Source organism: Lepidochelys kempii, chromosome 25 (genome assembly GCF_965140265.1).
Source record: "Lepidochelys kempii isolate rLepKem1 chromosome 25, rLepKem1.hap2, whole genome shotgun sequence".
In the NCBI taxonomy this organism is placed as follows: domain Eukaryota; kingdom Metazoa; phylum Chordata; order Testudines; family Cheloniidae; genus Lepidochelys; species Lepidochelys kempii.
In genome coordinates, this window is record NC_133280.1 from 1,584,194 (window position 1) to 1,605,487 (window position 21,294).

Consider the following 21,294-nt stretch of genomic DNA (forward strand, 5'->3'; position numbering starts at 1 on the left):
AAACTCTTTAGCGGACCTGAATTAAAAATAATTTGCTTGGGTAGTTTAGACAAGGTCTACAAGATTTTAAAACCTTGGTCTAACCAAGGTCAGGCTGTACAATTTAGAGACAATGCACTGGTTAGCAAGGGCTAAGCAGGCTACACTTTGCCCGCCATCAGTAGAAGTTACCAATGCTTCGCTTCCTTCAGAGAAACAAACCTACCCCTATCCTTAAAAACCCACAATAGGCCCCTCAGTCTTCCAGAAGCCCTTCAAGCCAGATAATCTTCAGTTACCAAAAGCCGCCACCACCACCATGCAAGGTTTTCCAACATGCTAGATACTCCTTAGGTACAGCACAGGGAAGCACTGGTGCCAATAAAAGCTGAGCTTGTGGCCACAGGCAAGATCTCCATGCTCACACTGCTGGGCCTGTTTGCAGTGTTGTTGAGCCATGCTGGTCCTGGCCTATTAGAGAGACAAGGTAGGTAAGGGAATATCTTTTACTGCACCAACTTCTTTTGGGGAAAGAGACAGCCCTGAAGAAGAGGTCAGTGTAGCTCGAAAGCTTGTGTCTTTCCCAAACAGAAGTTGGTCCTATAAAAGATATTCCCTCCCCCACCTTGTTTTCACTATTAACACCCACAGGACAGCAGGAGTAAGTGGTCCAGCACTACAGTGATGTCACTCAGCAAGCACTCTAGGGCCCTCCCCATTGTCATGCACCAGCAGATGATCTTACACAAGAGGAAGGTGCTTACTGCAATAGTCTTCTCCTTGATTCCACCAACAGGAAGAATCTTTCCAGTTAATGACACCTCTCCAGTCATGGCCACGTTTTGCCTCGCTGGACGATTCATGGCCAATGACAGTAAGGCCGTTATTATGGTACATCCTGCACTTGGCCCGTCCTTGGGAGTCGCTCCCTGGAAAGAGAAAGTCACACTCTGACAATCATTCAAACCAAGCAGAGGCTTGTGTGAAATACTTAGTACTGTCATGATGTACACAGATCTGTAGTAGAGCCCACTTCCACACCTTTGTCACTGCCAGCTTAGTATGGTCAGGGGAACAGAAGCCCAGTTCCAGACTTCAGCAGGTCTCCAGCTTTGCTGTCTGATGCAACATTTGATTTACTGCATAGATGTTTGGCTGTAGCCAGACAGCCGCCCCCCCCTCTCAGACCAGCATTGCTGGAAACACAGGAGGAAGCAGGAACAGGGCACTTAACATATATTCCAGCACAGCCTTTGAAGCTGTGAAAGCACAGGTGTGCTGCTACAATGTGCCTCTGGGAACAGATACACGATTAAGCTCACAGCAGGCAGAGGCCCTGTGACAGACATGGCTCTTAGCCCCAACTAAATAGCGTGATGCACACACACCAACATCCTAGGTGGGAAAATATTTACCCTGATAAAAGAAATGTCCAGTAGTCGAAACTTATTGTTTCTCTCCCTTGCAAGTGTAAACTACTCTTGCGAAAGCTGGCATCGCCCAGACAGACCAGCCTCAATTTGGCATAAGAAAGGAGAAAGAGAATAAAGGAGTACAGAGGTATAAGTAGGGGACCTACAGCACCATGATTTTTGAGTGCTTTTCACTATCTATCTGCTGGTCAGATAAGTGACAGCCTCCCAAGGCTTCTGCAGCTAAGAGGGTCCCTACGCCTTGTCCCTTATTCGTCTTTCCGCGGAATTGAGTGACCGATCCTGGCTTGGCACCGCTGGAATCGAGAGATGCAAGGAGGGTAAGAAGCACCCACACCTGATCTATCTTTAGTGTACACATATTTTGAAATAGAGCTCTATACTTTGTTTTCTTTCTTTGGGATTGTGGCTTCAGTTTTGTAACTTGTTTGTGTGTGTAACATCTCTACATTTAAATAAGTAGGCACTAGCAATTTTGTAACCACATGATTAGAATCTAGCTTAATAAATTTTGGTAACCATTTGTGCATAAGCCTGACTTGTTTTCTCTGGTTTACTGTAAAGCAGCCAACACAATTAAAGAACCTCAGCCGTTTTGGCTCTAAAGCCTGGCCATTAGGTGAGAGTACTAAGAGCCTAGTGTTGAGTTGTGCCGCCTCCACGGGGCAAACTCTTGGGGCACCTGTCAGTCAATCCTGGCTGCCCGCTGCGAAGGAGCTCTGAGCTCTAGCAGTTAAAGTCACGGGTGGTTAGGACCTTGGGGCATCCGTCAGCCTAGCCCAGGCTGCCCGCCGCGAAGGGACAGTGCGTCCTAGCGGTTAAAGTCACGGATGGTATAAACGGGCATAGCTGGCACCTCACCAAACATCCTTGGCCGTCGGCTAACATTGGCTGAAATGTCACTGGTGGAATCTTGGATATAGCCCTGCTCAAACATCACGATTGTCTATACAGCTCTAATATTAGCTTCAGTTCTCTCAGCCAGTGGTTTTCTACCTGTGGTCAATGGACCCATGGGAGTCTGCAGACTACATCTAAGATTTCTAAAGAGATCCTCCACCTCCATTCGAAATTCAGAGGTCCACAAATGAAAAAAGGTTGAAAACCTCTGCTCTAAGACATGGGACACTAGGATTAAAGATACCATAGATTCTGGATGTGCTTACAGGTGAATAGTAATCTAGAAACTCAAAGGCATGTAAGCACCTCCTGAAGCACTTCCTTGTATCCTGCATGACATGTCAACACCCGTTTTCCACTGACCCTGCCCAGGAGGTGGGGACAGGCCAGGTCAGGGGCTTTAAAGCTACAGTGACTATACCAGAGAGGGAATAAAGAAGAGCCTAGAGATTAAAAGGCTAGTCCTCAACAGCATTTAGCAAAGGTACAGTGCCAGAAGAGAGAAAGTTACTGTAACTCTGGTTCTTCCAGATGTGTATTCCAAGTAGGTGTGCCTGCGTACCAGTGATTTTTGCCTAGCAGTACCTGTAGAGGGACAGCGTTCACACCTCATGTCTGTAGTCCCTCCGTTATGGAGTTGCCCCTACCCCCATTTTCCTTTGCACCAAGACTCCAATGCAGAAGGGATGGCGGGTGGGTCATGGAATAAACGTCTGCATCATATCTCAAAGAACCACAGTTATAGAAAGTTAACCATTGCTACTTGCTGTCTATTCCAAGTAGGTGACTCACAAGCGGTATCCTTGTAGAGGTGGGGCTTGGTGTCTGTCAGAGTAAGCATCGAAGGTCCACTCTTCCAACCCTAGCATCTGCTCTGGAAGATGCAGTGATAGCATAATGGTCCGTAAAACATATCTATGGACGACCATGTGGCCGCCCTACAGATGTATAATAATGGAAATATCATTAAGGAAGGCTATTGACATTGCCGTATCTGCTGAGGAGACGTTGCCGATGCTATCTCATACACAGTCCTGATACAAGATGTTATTCCTCTAGAGATGGTCTGTGCAGAGAACACTTGTCCCTTCATGTGGTCTGTGAGGTGAAGCATGAAACAATTCAGTTCTGTTCAGATAAAAGGCTAGAGACACCATCTAACATATGGAGGCGCTGTTCCTCTGGGGAGGAAAGTGGCTTAGGGAAGAACACAGGCAAATATTCAGCCTCGTTCAGAAGAAACTGGGAGACAACTTTGGGTGTGGCTAAAGCATTACCTTATCCCTGGAGAACTGCGTGTAAGGAGGCCACATCATCAGGGCCTGCAACTCACCCAGCCTCCTGGCAATGGTGATAGCTATCAAGAAGGCAGTTTTCTCAGACAAGAGGGGCAGTGGACAGGAAGCAAGAGGCTCAAATGGAGGCCTCATCAGCGCTGTTAAAACCATGTCCAGACCCCACAAGGGGACAGGCTCTCCGACCAGAGGATGCAGGTGAAGAAATCCTTTCAGAAATCTCATCACCATAGTGTTGGAGAAAACCGATTTCCCTTGGATAGGGGGATGAAACGTGGATACTGCTGCCAAGCGCCAAGCCTAATTTCTGAAGGTACAGCAGGTACTCTAAGATGTCCTGGATGAAAGTCCCTGTTGGACGGGTTCCAAAACACACCAAAATCCTCTTCCACTTCACTAAGTAGGCCGTCCTAGTGAAAGACTTCCTGCTGTTAAGTAGGACCTTTTGGAGAGCCTCTGAACAACACTCTTTCCCCTTGTTCAGCCATGCCAGAAGGTGAACAGAGCTCATCACCATGCTGTGGTCCGTCTGAGGTCGTCAGGATGGAGGAGAAGCAGCATGGGAGGCTGGACTGACAGCAAGGAGATCTGAGAACCAGCACTGTCTCGGTCATGCCAGGGTAATCATGATGAGTCTGGCTTGATCTGCCTTGAGCTTAGCGATGACCTGTGGAATAACTGGAAGAGAAGGGAAGGCATACAGCAGTCGATTGTTAGCTGCAGTGAAAGGCGTCCCCTCCAAGAGCAGAACAGGCAACATTTCCAGTTTTCTCTTGTTGCAAACAGGTCCATTGTGGGGATGTCACCAGTACAAGGACTCCAGAACTGGTGGAGGAAGGTGAATCAACCTGTACAGAGAATGCAGGGCAGAGTGGTAAACTGTCCTGAGCTACATCTGAAGAGGGAGCAGACTTCGACTCCCTCAGGGAACGGATGGCCAGGATCCCCTGGGGGACTAACTTGAAGGGGAAAGGAGTCCAGGAGAGCTGGCTGTATTTCAAGGAATCCCTGTTGAGGTTACAGGGACAAACCATCCCGATGAGTCGAAAGAATAGTAAATATGGCAGGCGACCAGCTTGGCTTAATGGTGAAATCCTAGCGGATCTTAAACATAAAAAAGAAGCTTACAAGAAGTGTAAGGTTGGACATATGACCAGGGAAGAGTATAAAAATATTGCTCGGGCATGTAGGAATGATATCAGGAGGGCCAAATCGCACCTGGAGCTGCAGCTAGCGAGAGATGTCAAGAGTAACAAGAAGGGTTTCTTCAGGTATGTTGGCAACAAGAAGAAAGCCAAGGAAAGTGTGGGCCCCTTAATGAATGAGGGAGGCAACCTAGTGACAGAGGATGTGGAAAAAGCTAATGTACTCAATGCTTTTTTTGCCTCTGTCTTCACTAACAAGGTCAGCTCCCAGACTGCTGCACTGGGCATCACAAAATGGGGAACAGATGGCCAGCCCTCTGTGGAGATAGAGGTGGTTAGGGACTATTTAGAAAAGCTGGACGTGCACAAGTCCATGGGGCCGGACGAGTTGCATCCGAGAGTGCTGAAGGAATTGGCGGCTGTGATTGCAGAGCCATTGGCCATTATCTTTGAAAACTCGTGGCAAACCGGGGAAGTCCCGGATGACTGGAAAAAGGCTAATGTAGTGCCAATCTTTAAAAAAGGGAAGGAGGAGGATCCTGGGAACTACAGGCCAGTCAGCCTCACCTCAGTCCCTGGAAAAATCATGGAGCAGGTCCTCAAAGAATCAATCCTGAAGCACTTGCATGAGAGGAAAGTGATCAGGAACAGCCAGCATGGATTCACCAAGGGAAGGTCATGCCTGACTAATCTAATCGCCTTTTATGATGAGATTACTGGTTCTGTGGATGAAGGGAAAGCAGTGGATGTATTGTTTCTTGACTTTAGCAAAGCTTTTGACACTGTCTCCCACAGTATTCTTGTCAGCAAGTTAAGGAAGTATGGGCTGGATGAATGCACTATAAGGTGGGTAGAAAGCTGGCTATATTGTCGGGCTCAACGGGTAGTGATCAATGGCTCCATGTCTAGTTGGCAGCCGGTATCAAGTGGAGTGCCCCAAGGGTCGGTCCTGGGGCCGGTTTTGTTCAATATCTTCATTAATGATCTGGAGGATGGTGTGGATTGCACTCTCAGCAAATTTGCAGATGATACTAAACTGGGAGGAGCGGTAGATACGCTGGAGGGGAGGGATAGGATACAGAAGGACCTAGACAAATTGGAGGATTGGGCCAAAAGAAATCTGATGAGGTTCAATAAGGATAAGTGCAGGGTCCTGCACTTAGGACGGAAGAACCCAACGCACAGCTACAGACTAGGGACCGAATGGCTAGGCAGCAGTTCTGCGGAAAAGGACCTAGGGGTGACAGTGGACGAGAAGCTGGATCTGAGTCAGCAGTGTGCCCTTGTTGCCAAGAAGGCCAATGGCATTTTGGGATGTATAAGTAGGGGCATAGCGAGCAGATCGAGGGACGTGATCGTTCCCCTCTATTCGACATTGGTGAGGCCTCATCTGGAGTACTGTGTCCAGTTTTGGGCCCCACACTTCAAGAAGGATGTGGATAAATTGGAGAGAGTCCAGCGAAGGGCAACAAAAATGTTTAGGGGTCTAGAACACATGAGTTATGAGGAGAGGCTGAGGGAGCTGGGATTGTTTAGCCTGCAGAAGAGAAGAATGAGGGGGGATTTGATAGCTGCTTTCAACTACCTGAAAGGGGGTTCCAAAGAGGATGGCTCTAGACTGTTCTCAATGGTAGCAGATGACAGAACGAGGAGTAATGGTCTCAAGTTGCAGTGGGGGAGGTTTAGATTGGATATTAGGAAAAACTTTTTCACTAAGAGGGTGATGAAACACTGGAATGCGTTACCTAGGGAGGTGGTAGAATCTCCTTCCTTAGAGGTTTTTAAGGTCAGGCTTGACAAAGCCCTGGCTGGGATGATTTAACTGGGAATTGGTCCTGCTTCGAGCAGGGGGTTGGACTAGATGACCTTCGGGGACCCTTCCAACCCTGGATATTCTATGATATCCTATGGTTTGAAGGCTAGAAGAAGGGGTTCAGGAAAGATTTCTTTCACGATGCAATCCCCATCAAGTATGGGCTGTAACTGTTTGAGGATATTCTGTATGGGGGTGGTAAGTGGTGTGCAGTCAGTGCTCCCCCCCCCCATATTGAAGCAAGTTTTTTTGAGTGTCCTTGTGTGACACTCTCCTCAGAGCAACCAGCACCATGAGCCACCATGTTATCTCTCTGCCTTAGCAAGAGAGCTTTGCTGGAGCCTCGACTGTGAGACAGCTCCTGGCCATCCCAGTCTGTCTGCCTCACCAGCCAACTCCTCAAGACTCTGAAACCAGTGCAAACCTTGTCTTGCAGGTAACATTCAGTGAACCACAGTCCCAGAGTTTCCCAGGCCTGTCTCCCTGCAGTGTCTAGTCCCTCTCACTGGACACTCACAGCTATTAAGTTCACTGCCTCCAAAGAGAAGTGCACACCTTGTTCCTGGGTTAAATCTTGCAGTTTGCAAGCAGAGCTCAGGGTCTGAGGATAGCACAAGTATCTTCTCTCTCAAGCACGGTCCTGGCCCCATTACCATAGTATCTGTGCGCCTCCTGCTATCTTCACAGCCTGCCTTGGAGGTAGAAAGTGCTATTATCCCCACCGTGCAGACTGGGAGCAAGGCAGAGACACAGGGTAACACTAAGGAACATCTGCACAGCCTGTGGCAGTGAGCCCCCCAGCCTGGATCAACAGACTCTGGCCAGCAGGACTTGAGCTAACCCACTAAAACCAGCTGTGTAGAGGGCACAATGAGGTTCTGGCTCAGGCTGAAGCTGGGGCTCTGCAACCTATCCCCTTCCCTGCACTCCAGCCTGTGCTGCAACGTCTACACAGCTAGTTCTAAGCCAGCCAGTGTGAGTCCCGCAAGTCTGAGTCTGTCACCCAGGCGGGGTGGCTCGCTGCTGCGGGCAGCGTACACATACCTAGTGTGAGTTAGAGGCCTATGAGGATGGAAGTTTTACCAATATGACCTTGCCCAGCTCACTTTCCCAGGGACTCCGGTGGAGCAGGGAATTGAATCCGGGTCTCCTAGTTCTCAGGCTACCACTTATCCAAAGTGGAAGTCATTTCACCTCTGTGCCTGGGTTTCCCCATCTACCCAACAGGGGCAATACTGCCTCAAAAAATGCTCCAAGATCCCGGCTAAAGAGCAGTGTGCATAGTATCACCTCGCCATGTGCTTGCTGAGGAAAGGAGCTGGCAGCAAAGGTCATGTGAATATCTTCCGGAGTTGCCAGGAAAAATGTCATTTTTTAATTTACTCAGGTATTGCTGCTGAAAGCAGGTTTTCTACACAGTGCATGCAACTGGGCTAAGAGGCTCTACCTCTAAATGCCAGCTCTACCTGTCTAGGTCCTTATACAGCCCCCATGGACCCAGGGTCTCTTTACCTCTGGCACATGCAAGTGGATGTGGGAGGTCACCAGAAAGTCATTGGTGGGTTCCTTCTGCATCAGGAAAGCTCGAGCAAACGTGTAAGCTATTTTGGCGCTCTCCTTCATCACATCTCCCAGTTGGCCTGTTATTTCAAGGGACCCATCCTTGTTTTCCTTGTCTTTGGGTCGCCGCAGGGACGTTTCAATAAATAGAGTGGAACCTCCTATAAAAAAAAAGAATATAGGAATCTTTAGAAAAGTCCAACAAGAACCAGACTAGTGTGCTGTTAATTGGTTGGATAAATTAGTTAAAAAAAAAAAACCATCCTGACACTTTAATGACAGTCTCAGTCAGCAGTTCAATCGGACCCAGTAAGCCACCAGAACACTTGCAACTCCTACCCAATGCAAATAGCATTCCGAGCAGCGCTCTCAGGCATTTTGGAGCCAACAGGAAAAAGGTCTGATGGGTACACATTGCTTCCTTTACAATCTCAAAGTGCTTTATTCTAAAACGCTTTTCTGAAAAAAACATTTACTTGTTGAACCCATCAGGCCTATTTGTAACCTGTAACACAGATACTGCCTGCATTTTCCTCTGAAGAATTCATGCCACTTGGACAGGTCCAGGCAGCCCTGCTTTTCAATCCTACAGATATTTAAGCACCTCCACACCACCCTCACGATCTTACTGATTTTTCCTGCTTAGCCCTTCTAGGAGCTTCAGTTCCATAACCCGCTGTCAATCAGGGAATACACTAGGGCAGAAACAGAAACATTCCAGCTCCCAGAAGCAGCTTGTGCCCACCACTCCATATTCATTTTGGTGAATATTTTCCCCTGAACATAAAGCGCTCTGGGTTATCAGGAACCCCCTCTGACAGAACACTAGTGTGCAGCAGCAGTCTTCAGATGAGGCAAGAGGGCCAGCACATATGCTACTTGCACTCAAACCAGGAAGCAAGTGAGACACAGTACATATGCCATGGTGCACCATCCTTGTGTACCTAGGTAGCACATCGTGCTGCTGGAAGATAACGGGCTCGTGTATGCATGCCTACAAAAGTCTTTACATTCAGAATTAGTCCCTCCCACAATATGAAGCCTTGGAGAAGAAGCACACTGGCTTGAAGCCAAGAGGGGTCTGATATCAGCTTTCAGCAGAGAACAAGTCAGGAGCTAAACTAGCCACAGGGGGGAGTTTCAGTAATGCTAATAAGGTTCTCTCATTGGACCAAGAGGGGACATTTTACTTCCTCTCCTGCACAGCTGCTTTCAGAGAAAAGGCATGGAAACTTCAGAGGAGCAGTAATTCAGCTCCCCAGCTGCTGCTCTCCATTCAGCACCAGTAACTCTGCCTAACTGGCGAAAAGGAAGTGAGTTTCTCCTGGAAGCATGATCACCCATGACAAATGCCCACCTTGCTAATCCCGCATTGATTCTGCTGCAGCTGCATCTTACCCATAGCTGTCCAGGCCAGGCCCATCACCACTCCAGGAGGAGTGAGGTCATACATCCGATCCACAGTGAAGATGGGCTTGCCAACGAAGTCCTGCAAGTTTTCAGGGGTTACCTCAACTGTGTCTGCTTCTCCACTGACAATCTTATAGGCAGATTTCCTTAATACCTGTGCAAGAGAGTGATTAGTTACTGCAGAAAGCTGCCAAGGCAGAAAGCACACAGAGGAGGAACTTGACATTCACAGCACCCTCACCTTCTCCACCTGCTTCTGCAGGTTCCTCACTCCACTCTCCCTGCAGTACTGCTTGATGAGAACAGTCAGCACATCTGATGAGATCTTGGTCTTGGTTTCATCCAAACCACTCAGGACACGTGCTTGAGGGACCAAATACCTCTGAAAGACATCAACCACCATGTGTTCTCCCCACAACTGAATGCTTGGTCATCCCATTTCACCCAACTTCATTCTGATCAATGAATGCTTTCTAGACATGCCTAGGACTTGTCTCCAGTGGAAATCCAGTATTATCCAGTTGGGAGTGCAGGTCTCTTTTGGACCTGTTCCCTTGAACACTGGACTCAAGTTGACTGGTTGTGCAGAACAGGTTTACGCTGCTGAAATACTGTTTTCTTTCGTTTGATGAGGTAGCTTCTCACCTCTGCAATTGCAAGTTTCTCTTGTGCGACATATCCTGACACATTGATCATTTCCATTCTGTCCCGCAACGGCTCTGGGATGGTGTCTGTCACATTGGCGGTACAAATAAAGAGCACCTGAATATGACAAGACAAGCCTGGTTAGGTGTTTCTCATGGGCATGCTGCTTCACTTTACTCTAACCTCAAGTTCTATCCCTCTACTGTTAGGAAGTCAGATTCCAGAGCAAGCTGTTCTCTGCCCCCAAGTCAATTAGTCATACAGTGGGAAGTCAGAATGCTCTGATGTGACCATGGGGAAGTGGCATTTGCCACTGTAACTAGAGAACAGGGACCTCAGCAGCAGCATGTGGAAGAAACCCAGATGAACATCCACACTGAAAGTCTCCCTTGCAGCAATTCGGAAAGCAATTACGTAGGCAGGGCACTAACATTCTGTTGCTGAGAGCAAGCCCCGCTTTGGCCAGTTAGAAGTGGAAGAGAAGGCCCCATGCTCACTAGCTGGCAGATGATGTTACGACAGCAGCATACAGCTGGCTCCCAATCCAAGGTCAGGCCCTCATAGGAATGGAATGTTTTCAGTACAGTGTGTATAGGTTTGGACTGCAATCAACTCCAGTTAAAAAGACTTATGTGGAACCCCCCCGTGTCTCAATTACATCTCCCTGGGCACAGGGAGTGTGTTCTATCCTACCACCTTGCTCACTGAATCCTCAGCAGTTTTAATGGCTGGGGCATCTGAATAGATTTGTAAGCTTCCATCTTAAACACCCAATGGAACGATACCTTTGATAAATCGACAGGAACATCAAGGTAATGATCCAAGAAGTTAGAGTTCTGTTCTGGGTCCAGCAGCTCTAGAAGGGCTGAGGATGGGTCACCTTGATAGCCTCGCCCAATTTTATCCACCTACAAGTGACAGAAGAATTTAAGAAAATGTAGTAGCATGAAAAGCTTCTTACCAGGATTCATTTTTACTGCAAAGATTTGAGTGCATTTGTTCATGACGAGCAGCTGTTTCACACCCCTGCTCCACCAGAGTGTGCTTCTTCACAAAGACCACCTTACTCAGGTGCACCCACGCAGCAGCACCCTGTCCCCATAGCCTCTAGGAACTAGCATGCTTGGCAAGAAATGGGGTGGTTGTTAGTACTCACAGGACAAAAGTTGTACAGAGGTGACCCAGGTTGGCTTCTAAAGTGTCGAGGAATCAAAACGTGTGACAACAGCAGATCAAGAGCGGCTGCTTACAGCAGCCCTGTATCTTTCTTTGAAAGAAGTGTCTGCTTTTATGGACTAATGCAACATCACACTGCCAAGTGCAAGATTTGTCATCAACACCATCTGAAATTGTGTCAGGGTCAGTGATGGTTTTATCTTGACTTTATTATACTGCAACTTTATGCACGGTTTGCCTTCTTGAAATATTTTTTCATGCTAGTGGAAAGTGTTGGGTTGACAGCCCAGAGTCCTATAACTGCCTGTGAATCAAGATCAGCACAGATGGTGACAGTTCTGCAGAAAAGGACCTAGGGGTTACAGTGGACGAGAAGCTGGATATGAGTCAACAGTGTGCCCTTGTTGCCAAGAAGGCCAATGGCATTTTGGGATGTATAAGTAGGGGCATTGCCAGCAGATCAAGGGACGTGATCTATCTCCAGTTTTGGGCCCCACACTACAAGAAGGATTTGAAAAAACTGTAAAGCGTCCAGTGGAGGACAACAAAAATGATTAGGGGACTGGAACACATGACTTATGAGGAGAGGCTGAGGGAACTGGGATTGTTTAGTCTGCGGAAGAGAAGAATGAGGGGGGATTTGATAGCTGCTTTCAACTACCTGAAAGGGGGTTCCAAAGAGGATGGATCTAGACTGTTCTCAGTGGTAGCAGATGACAGAACGAAGAGTAACGGTCTCAAGTTGCAGTGGGGGAGATTTAGGTTGGATATTAGGAAAAACTTTTTCACTAGGAGGGTGGTGAAGCACTGGAATGGGTTACCTAGGGAGGTGGTGGAATCTCCTTCCTTAGAAGTTTTTAAGGTCAGGCTTGACAAAGCCCTGGAGGGGATGATTTAGCTGGGGATTGGTCCTGCTTTGAGCAGGGGGTTGGACTAGATGACCTCCTGAGGTCCCTTCCAACCCTGATATTCTGTGATTCTATGAAATTAAGCTTCTTACCCCTCATGCCACTGCCTTAAATCCAACCTAAAGGAATTTCCCCCCCATACCCCCACTAGGGCCAGAAGGAAAATTGGGGTTTTGTGCCCATTCACCCCCTATGCAGAGTCATAGAATCACAGAATATCAGGGTTGGAAGGGAGTCTGCCATTTGGTTTAACTGTCTCAGTGCCTAAGTGAGTTAGGAGCCCAAACCGCACTGAAAGTCAACAGGACTTAATTTCCAAAGTTACCCTTGGAGTTTCCCTGCAGCCTGGGGAAGAGCCAGGAGAAAGATCAATACATCACCTCATCAATCAGGATCAGGGGGTTTTCTGTCTTGGTCTTTTTTAGGCACTGGATTATTTTCCCTGGCATTGCTCCAACGTACGTCCTCCTGTTTTATGAGAGACCATATTCATGGAAGATGGATAGGATAGTGCACATATCAGATAACATATCATGCAGTTGAGGGAATAATCTGCTTAAGAGGTAGCTGTGCGTAATAAACCCACATGCTTGATTCTACACGGTGTCCATATTATGTTCCTTCACCATCCTTAGAGGTTTTTAAGGCCCAGCTTGACAAAGCCCTGGTTGGGATGATTTAGTGGGTGTTGGTCCTGCTTTGAATAGGGGACTGCACTAGATGACCTCCTGAGGTCTCTTCCAACCCTAATATTCTATGATTCTAAGATACGAAGCCTGTCAAAGCCAAGATACATGAATGCTGTGTCCTAGCACAGGTTGGACCATATCTCTATACCCAACTGGTTTTGAGTGTTGTGTCCAAAACCAAGATAAGAAAAGCAGAGAACAAAAGAACAAATTAAGGAACTATTATGAACAGGTGAGTTGGATTTTAGTGGCTGGTAGTCATACTATAAATACTACTAACCGAAATGCGTATCAATGAAGCAGGGTGGGTGAGGAAATATCTTATTGGTCCAACTTCTGTTGGTGAGAGATACAAGCTTTCAGAAGTTGGTCCAATAAAAGATATTACCTCACCCCTATATCCTTGAAGTGCACCATCTTTAGAAAGTGAACACACTGCGAGAATTTGCTTCCTAAAAGAGGGTCTGTATGTCTCCATTTTGTATTGTTCTGCTTTGTCTTTATGCAATACATTTGGCTATGTTTGGTCTTGAACATTTTAAAGAATGAACTGCAAATGTAGTCAAACAATTGGCTACATCCTTTAGTCAACAGCATAGAGTAATTGGAAAGGTATTTGGGGCAAAGTTATAGAACAACCAGAGAGGAGCAGAGAGCATGATGTACTTTTTAAAAAGAAATTCATTTTTAATTAAAAAAAAGAAAAGGAGTACTTGCGGCACCTTAGAGACTAACAAATTCATTTGAGCATAAGCTTTCGTGAGCAGCAGCTCACTTCATCAGATGCATCACGAAAGCTTATGCTCAAATAAATTTGTTAGTCTCTAAGGTGCCACAAGTACTCCTTTTCTTTTTGTGGATACAGACTAACACAGCTGCTACTCTGAAACAGTCATTTTTAATTGATGTTTGTTTATTTTAAAATCCTGCCCAAGTCATCACTTTAATAGCTTCCAAAGACAAATCTTCTACTATATCCATAGGATCCCGCTCTTGACTATGGGAATTTAAATTACATGCACATTTCATCATCAACTAGGTCACTGTAAAGGTTGATAAAAACTCGTTGGGGTGGGAAATGCTTGAGTTAAACTGACCTGTGTCCTTTGATTTCTGCCACATCAGTCATTCCTCCAACACTGAAGCGGAAATACTCTCGGTTTAAGGCTCTAGCGATGGAGCGGGCAATGCTGGTCTTGCCAACCCCTGGAGGGCCATAAAAACAAAGAATCTTCCCTTGGGTTGATCCTCGCAGCTGGCTGACTGCTATGAATTCCTGATGAACAGAAGATGCATTACAGGTTAAGTACTGGGCAGCCACACATTCAACCAGGAGAAAAAGAACATCACAGTTACACTGAGGAAGTTTTTCACTAATGCAGGGCTGGAGGACTGTACCCGACACCAATTATACCCAAGGAGATAGGTAAAAAATAGCTCCTCCAATTAACCTAGAAGGAGAGGGCTGGTAAAGATCCTACGGCACATCCTCTCCTGGCTGGGGCACACCAGGCTCCCATGGGGCAATGAGCTGACAGCTATATTTGGAGTCTATGACTTAGGAAGTGGGATTCTGTGCCTCTCTCCTACCCTCACTAGTTCTTACCTGCCTCTCCCAGTCAGTGTGCACTCCACCCCTACTGTTCAGTGTTCCTGAACTACTTCCCCGTTGTTAGAGAGAGAGAGAGAAAAAACACACACGTCACAATTGCTTGCCTCTGCTACAAAATGAAACTGGACCAATACTTGCATTTTTCACTCTGCAGGACATAGCTCTTGTCAGTTTCACCCAGTTGCAGGAGCATGGTTCTCTGGTTTCTAGCAAGTTGCTGTAACAGATGGCAGCTGCACAGAGTGTGGGCCTGTGCGTCCACAACAGGCTGGAGCAGCATGCCTCTAAGTGGTTTGAGGTTGTCTGAGCACAGGATACCCCAGATAGTCAGGGCCAGATTAACCTTTTGTGGGCCCCCATGGAGGCAACGGAGCACGGTGTGGGGAGGTCAGTTCCTGGAGCGAGGGGCCAGCCAGGGGCAATGGGGCATGGCAGGGGCAGAAGAAGCCCTGCTCCTCCCAATGCGAGGGCACTATTTACAAACTGGCAGTTGCCAGACGCACAGTGGCCTACCTGGCCCTGTGCTGCCAGCATGCCCCTTCCCCTTGGGGGCAGGCCCATGCCACACCACACAGCCCCCCTGCCCAACATCCCCCAACTCGATATGGCCAGAGGCCCCCCAGATCCATCCACAAATGCACAGCGCCCTGCACAACACCACCCCTGCCCACAGCCCCACCACAACTGCCCAGCACCCCCCACTCCCTAGTGCCCCAACACACAGATCTTCCCTGCCCCTTCACAGCCCAGCACCTCCCCAGTCTCCCCCAGACCCACTCCCCAAGCCCTGCCTCCCAGCTGCACTCACTGGCCCTCCTGGGAGGTGACTGTTTGCCAGGCTGAGCCGGCAGTGCAGCCAGGGCTGGTCCCAGAGCCAGGAATCACTCCAGCCCCTCGGGAGTGGCGCAATCAGCAAGGTCAGGACCTGCCCCGGCAGGGTCCCTCAAGACGCACTTGACTGGAGGGGCCCAGCCATGCCTTCCACACTGTTCCCCCCCCAACCCCACCCCCGGCTGGGACTGGTCAGGCTTCTGCACCAGTCCCAGGCGGCTCAGCTCCGGGGAGACAGGTGGGGCCCCACAGGGAAGCAGACACTGCCCGGAGCCGGAGGTGCACTGCAGTCCGGCCAGGGGGCAGAGAGGAGCCCTCAGCCAGCTGCCGGGCAGGCCTAGAGGAGCAAGTGGTGGGCGGGGGGGAGCCAGCGGGGTCTCGGGGCGCAGTGCAAGTGGAGCAGGCCAGGGCCCCTTCTGAGCATGGGCCCAGCTCCATGGAGCCACTGGGGCCATTGTGAACCCGGCACTGCAGATAGTTACGGTATATACCATCCTTGCCCTACAATCTGAAGTCCACCCTATGAGTGAAACCTCAACTGCCCCGGCAGACATGGTAACACTCTATTCTTTCTGAGAAGACAGAGCACTGTGAGGATGCAGTACAAGAAACTGTCAGACTGTGTCCTCACAAAGGCAAAAGTCTCATTTAGGGCAGGCTGAGACACCACCAGCTAGCTGCTCCTGGCTTATGCTCAGCCACTTCAACCTGCTCTGCACAGACGACCCCACAGTTACCCTTTGTCCCAGAGAGAGACCTTAAGATAAGTGTTCACCCATGCCCTTCAGTGCTCTGTCATGCATGCTACCAGTGTGCAACCAGGGCAAGAATAGCCACTGCGCTCTTCTGCTTACACAATCCATGTAACTCAGTGCAGAAAAAATGCGTCTGCACCTATCCTCATATCAGCATGTGAGCTGTGGCTACCTGATGCAAGTAGCCCCTGCACCAATCAATACAGCCACCCTAATACTGTGCAGTGCAGTTGGAGTGCATGCAGATGAATGACAATGCAATTCTGTGGGACACAGCACAACACAAAAAATGGCACACTTACATAGTTCTCTCTCATGTCTGCTTATTATAGGGCAGCCTTGCTGAAACATACCTACAGTATATCCCCAGCAGCTTTTTCCAGCTGCAGGAAGTAGCTAAGGTGGAAGGGCAGCCTGGTGTGTACCTTAAGCTCTGTGTTTCCTGGATTTTAGAGGGTTAAATATAGATGTACTCTACATTCTGGAAGGGTATGTGGCACGGCTGGTAAACCTGAACTCTGCATTAATGAAGCTTCTGGGCAATGAATAAATGTTAATCAGGAAACTATTCCCTACAGCGTTTGCTCATTTGCTCAGCCCCACCCCGTGGCAAAATGGTACACAGTGGTTTGAAATCAGAAGAACAACCTTTTAGGTCAGTGGTTCTCAAACTTTTCCAGTTGTCGCCACCACCACCGCTCCCCACCCCCCTTACCAGTAACGGAATCTGTCTGCACCCACCTTCCATTACTGCACAGCCAAGGCTTCCTCAAGAGCAGAGCCTGGGCTGAAGGCGGAGATGAGGGTGGAACTGGGGATGGGGGAGGAGCTGGTCTGGGTGTGGAGAGCAGATGAGGGCAGAGCTAGAGCAGAGCTGCGACTGGGGGCAGAGCTGGTCTGGGGGTGGAACTGGGCCTGGAGATAGAACAGGACCGGAACTGGTCTGGGGACAGAGCAGGGCTGGAAGTGTGGCACCCCCTCCTCACCCCCTAAGGGGACTGGATCCAGTCCTGCCACATGCCCCCCCCGAATGTTCCTCTGCGCCCCCCTAGGGGAATGCGCCCCACACTTTGAGAACCACGGTTTTAGATGTCAATGACAATTCAATAGAGGTGGGACAAAAATCTTGGGTTTGAGACCATTGAAAGTAATAAGCAAACTACCCTTATGAAGACAGAGCCACTAAAATACGCTGCCACCCATCCTACACCACCACAAGGCTCATGTATCTCCCCCATTAGACACATCAGGAAACAAACTGTAAAGAGAGCCATGAGCCAGGCTGCACAATGCCACCTAGAATGGCATATGCTGCCTTACCAGAATTCGCTTCTTGACGTCATCCATTCCATAGTGATCCTCCTCCAGAACTGCCTGGGCTCTGGTCAGATCCAGGTTCTCCTCGCTGCATTTACCCCAGGGGATGGATGTCAGCCAATCCAAGTAGTTCCGGGTAACACTGGCAGCAGCAAACAATCAGAACAGTCAACATCATAAAAAGCCAACACACCAGTGAAAGAGAAAGTTTCATTAAGACGAATGGGATTTAACCTGGGCTCATGGGGGGCACAGGGGAAAAAGGATGGAATGTCGTATCAGCTTTGTCACAGGCAGAATGAGTAACTACCCCTAGGCTACTGTTGCAACATTGTTTTGAAAAATACGAACACCTCCATTTGCAGAAGATCTTCGACATCTGGCAGGGTACAAGCCCTTGGATTAGGAAAGGTCTTTTCTTTGTCACCTGAAATTCTGTTCAGGTTTGGCTGAAACAAACTGTTGAAAACTGACCCTCTCTTTGGCAGCCTCCCAAAATGGCGGCTCCACATGAACCTTCTGAGGCTGGGCTAACACTGCCCCTGGAGGAGCAGCGACGGGCACTGTCCTAGCAATGCCTGAGAGGAGCTGCCAGTGCAGATCCAGAGGGAATGGGGAAAGTTGCCAGGCTGGGCTTCCCCTGACCAAGCACCCCTAGCTACTGGGGAGGGGAGAGAAAGTCACAGCACCTCCTCCATTCCCCCGACCCCAACGGCCCACCCCACTCCTTCCGGAATAATAGGCTTCTCCTGCTGCCAGTTAACGCAGTTAGTCCTGTAGCTCAAGTGGTAACGATCTATACTGCTGCAGGTACTGACGATTCACAGTTCAAACCTGGCTGACAATGCATGATGGGGAGTGAGAGCTGTGACAGTTGCAAGTAAAAGTTTGGGTTCCCCCCCATAAGAACACACACATAGGAAAGTACAAAATATATTTTTAAAAAACATTATTTAGATGGCAAAGGCAAGTTCTCAAAAGTTAGGAAACTTTCCCTGGCCCCTGCAACAGTAAATCTGCACCCTTGTGGTAGGCTCCACACAGTTTAACGACATAGTCACATCCTATTTTCCCCGCAGGACCCCTGCCTCATTCAGCAAGTGGGACAGAATCACAAGAGGCAGATTTCAAGTTGCACAAGCAAACTGAGTCTGCCATTTCCTAATTTTAAAGTGCTTGATTCTGCAACCTGAAGAATATTCATTGAACACTTGTAACAGTTTATATATTAATGTTCCATACGTTTTCTTATAGGTGGGACGGGCAGCACCACCTACAGGTGAGTCGCATCAAACGTGCATTTAACTTACGCAAATTCAACTATACACGCTTGGCCAAAAAAAAAAAAAAAAAAAAAAAGACAAACAACAAGATACCTGTAAATAGTGCGGGCGATTCCGCCCACCATTCCATCAATGAGCATATGCCCCGGAGTGAGCATGAGAAGGGAGACGTGAATCTGCTGTTTCCTCAGTCGGTCTCAGTTCCCACGTGCCTCTCATAGTGTGAGCATCTCACCGCACTGAGTGGGATTCTAGTGTTTAAAGATACTGTACGTATTTTTTGTACAACATGGCCCCTAAACGCAAGCCAACTACTTCATCTGGTGCTCAACCAAAGAAACAGCAATCTGTTCCAACGCCGGAGGAAAAACTGGCTGTGTTGGACTTATTGAGAGACGGTATGTTGGTCTCCAACATGGCGCATAAATATGGCCGCAACAAATCTAGCATCCGTGCCATCAAGATTAGAGAGAGAGAAATTTGTCAAGCTATGGCATCAAGTGCTTCAATAACTGCTAAGGTGACGAGCCAGGTGCGTGTAAGACTTTAGTGAAGACTGAAAAGGCATTAAACTTATGGCTGGAAGACACGAACTGTAAACATGTGCCTATCGATGGCAACATGTTGCGAGAAAAGGCTCTTAGCCTCTACACGCTGTTCAAACCTCCTGCCGAAGAGGGACAGCCTTCTGATGAGAAGGAATTCAAAGCCAGCCAAGGTTGGCTTAACAGTTTTAGGAACTGCTTCAACCTCAAAAACATGCCGACTCCTGGTGAAGCTGCATCTGCCAATGAAGAGGCAGCAAAAGCCTACCCTGAACAATTAAAGAAAATCATAGAAGAAGAGGGCTAACTTCCGGAACAAGTTTTTAATGCTGACGAGACTCGACTCTTCTGGAAAAAAAATGCCCAACTGCACTTACACTTCGAAATCAGAAAGACAAGCCCCTGGCTTCAAAGCAGCTAAAGACCGTGTGACTGGGTTGTTTTGTGGCAGTGCAGCTGGGCATTTAATAAAGCCGGGCTTGCTCTACAGGGCTGCAAACCCCATGCCCTAAAAGGCAAAAACAAAAATCTCCTGCCTGTGTTCTGGCAATCAAATAAAAAGGCTTGGGTGAGGGCAGCATTATTTCTGGATTGGTTCCACAAGTGTTTCATTCCGGAGGTCAAGTGGTACCTTGAAGAGAAAGGACTGGAAAGTGTTGCTGATCGTAGACAATGCTCCTGGCCACCCTGCGGCACTCCAGTTTGCGCATGACATTGAAGTCGTCTTTCTCCCCCCCAGTACCACCTCCATCCTCTCAACCAAGACGTGATTCGCTGTTTCAAGGCCACGTACACAAGGCTTACGTTCTCACGGATAAGTAGCGCCATGGATGCTGATTAATGTGATGGCGTGTTGCAAGTCCTTCAACATTGCCGATTGCATCACTTATATTAAACAGGCAATGGATGCAATCAAGCCTGAAACAGTCAACGCATGTTGGCGAAACATATGGAAAAAAATGTGTGAATGATTTTAAGGGTTTCCCAACAATTGACAAAGAAGTGAAACGCATTGTTCAGGTGGCCAGGCAAGTGGGTGGTGATGGCTTCGTCGACATCCTTGAGAAAGAAATTGAAGAATTAATTGAGGGCCAAAGAGAAACATTGACTAACAAAGAGTTAGAGGAACTGATAAAATCGTCTACAGAAAACGAAGATGACGATGATGAACAGGAAGAGCCAGCAAGTTGGAATCTTCATCAATTTGCTGAAGTGTTCCAAGCAGCGAAACACCTGAATGATTTAATTTCTGAATACGATCCCTCTATGGAACGAAGCCTGAAAATCACATGTAGTATTATGGACTATTTGAGACCGTACCAAGAAATGTTTGAGCAGCTCAAGAGACAACAGCGACAGTTGCCGATCACCATGTTTTTCAAGGAAAAACAACCAGCTGCAGATGAGCCTACGCAATCAACTTCAAGCTGAACCAGAGCCACCCACTTCATCTACGACTCGCTCTCCGCCACTGCCGTCTTCTGGATCGACATCAAGCCCTGATGACCCCCAGTAATTACCCCCTGTAATTAAAAATACAGTACTGTAAAATTATATTTTGCGTATGTACTCTTTATTATATACTGTACATTACTGTATACATGCATACTGTATACATGCATACACATTACTGTAGAGGGTTGTATACACAAAACCATGTACAGTATACTGTACTTTATTGGCAATTTAAGGGATTTTCAAGGGTAAATTTGACTATATGTGATTTTTGCCTTACGCGCTGACTTTAGAACCTAACCCCCACGTAAGATGCGACTCCACCATATTAAGGTTGCCTAACCCTTCCCATTAAAAGACTCTTTACCCTTGCAAACCTTAACCTTTCAGACTGAAGTTGTACACGTCAGGTGTCTGCCTCAGGCTGAATTTTTCAGCCAGCAGGTTCGGCCATTTCTCAGAACACACATTGTTTTATCCATGTGAAGAATTTTGGCAACCTCTTCTTTTAAAAGCTCTAGTACCCACATGCTTTGAAGCAGG

At 48.0% G+C, this 21,294-nt stretch overlaps 1 protein-coding gene across 5 annotated transcripts in view; it reads right to left on the reverse strand.

Annotated features, from left to right (window-relative positions):
* Positions 1-21,294, reverse strand: part of LONP1 (lon peptidase 1, mitochondrial) — a 51,497-nt gene that overhangs the window by 637 nt on the left and 29,566 nt on the right. For all 5 annotated transcript variants that reach the window (XM_073324137.1, XM_073324136.1, XM_073324138.1 and 2 more), the window contains 9 exons: positions 17,472-17,610; positions 14,051-14,229; positions 12,645-12,732; positions 10,966-11,088; positions 10,181-10,297; positions 9,777-9,917; positions 9,524-9,689; positions 8,078-8,286; positions 744-908 (listed from right to left, as the gene is read on the reverse strand). In XM_073324137.1, coding sequence (XP_073180238.1) covers positions 744-908; positions 8,078-8,286; positions 9,524-9,689; positions 9,777-9,917; positions 10,181-10,297; positions 10,966-11,088; positions 12,645-12,732; positions 14,051-14,229; positions 17,472-17,610 — 1,327 coding nt within the window. The remainder of the gene's footprint in view (positions 1-743; positions 909-8,077; positions 8,287-9,523; positions 9,690-9,776; positions 9,918-10,180; positions 10,298-10,965; positions 11,089-12,644; positions 12,733-14,050; positions 14,230-17,471; positions 17,611-21,294) is intronic.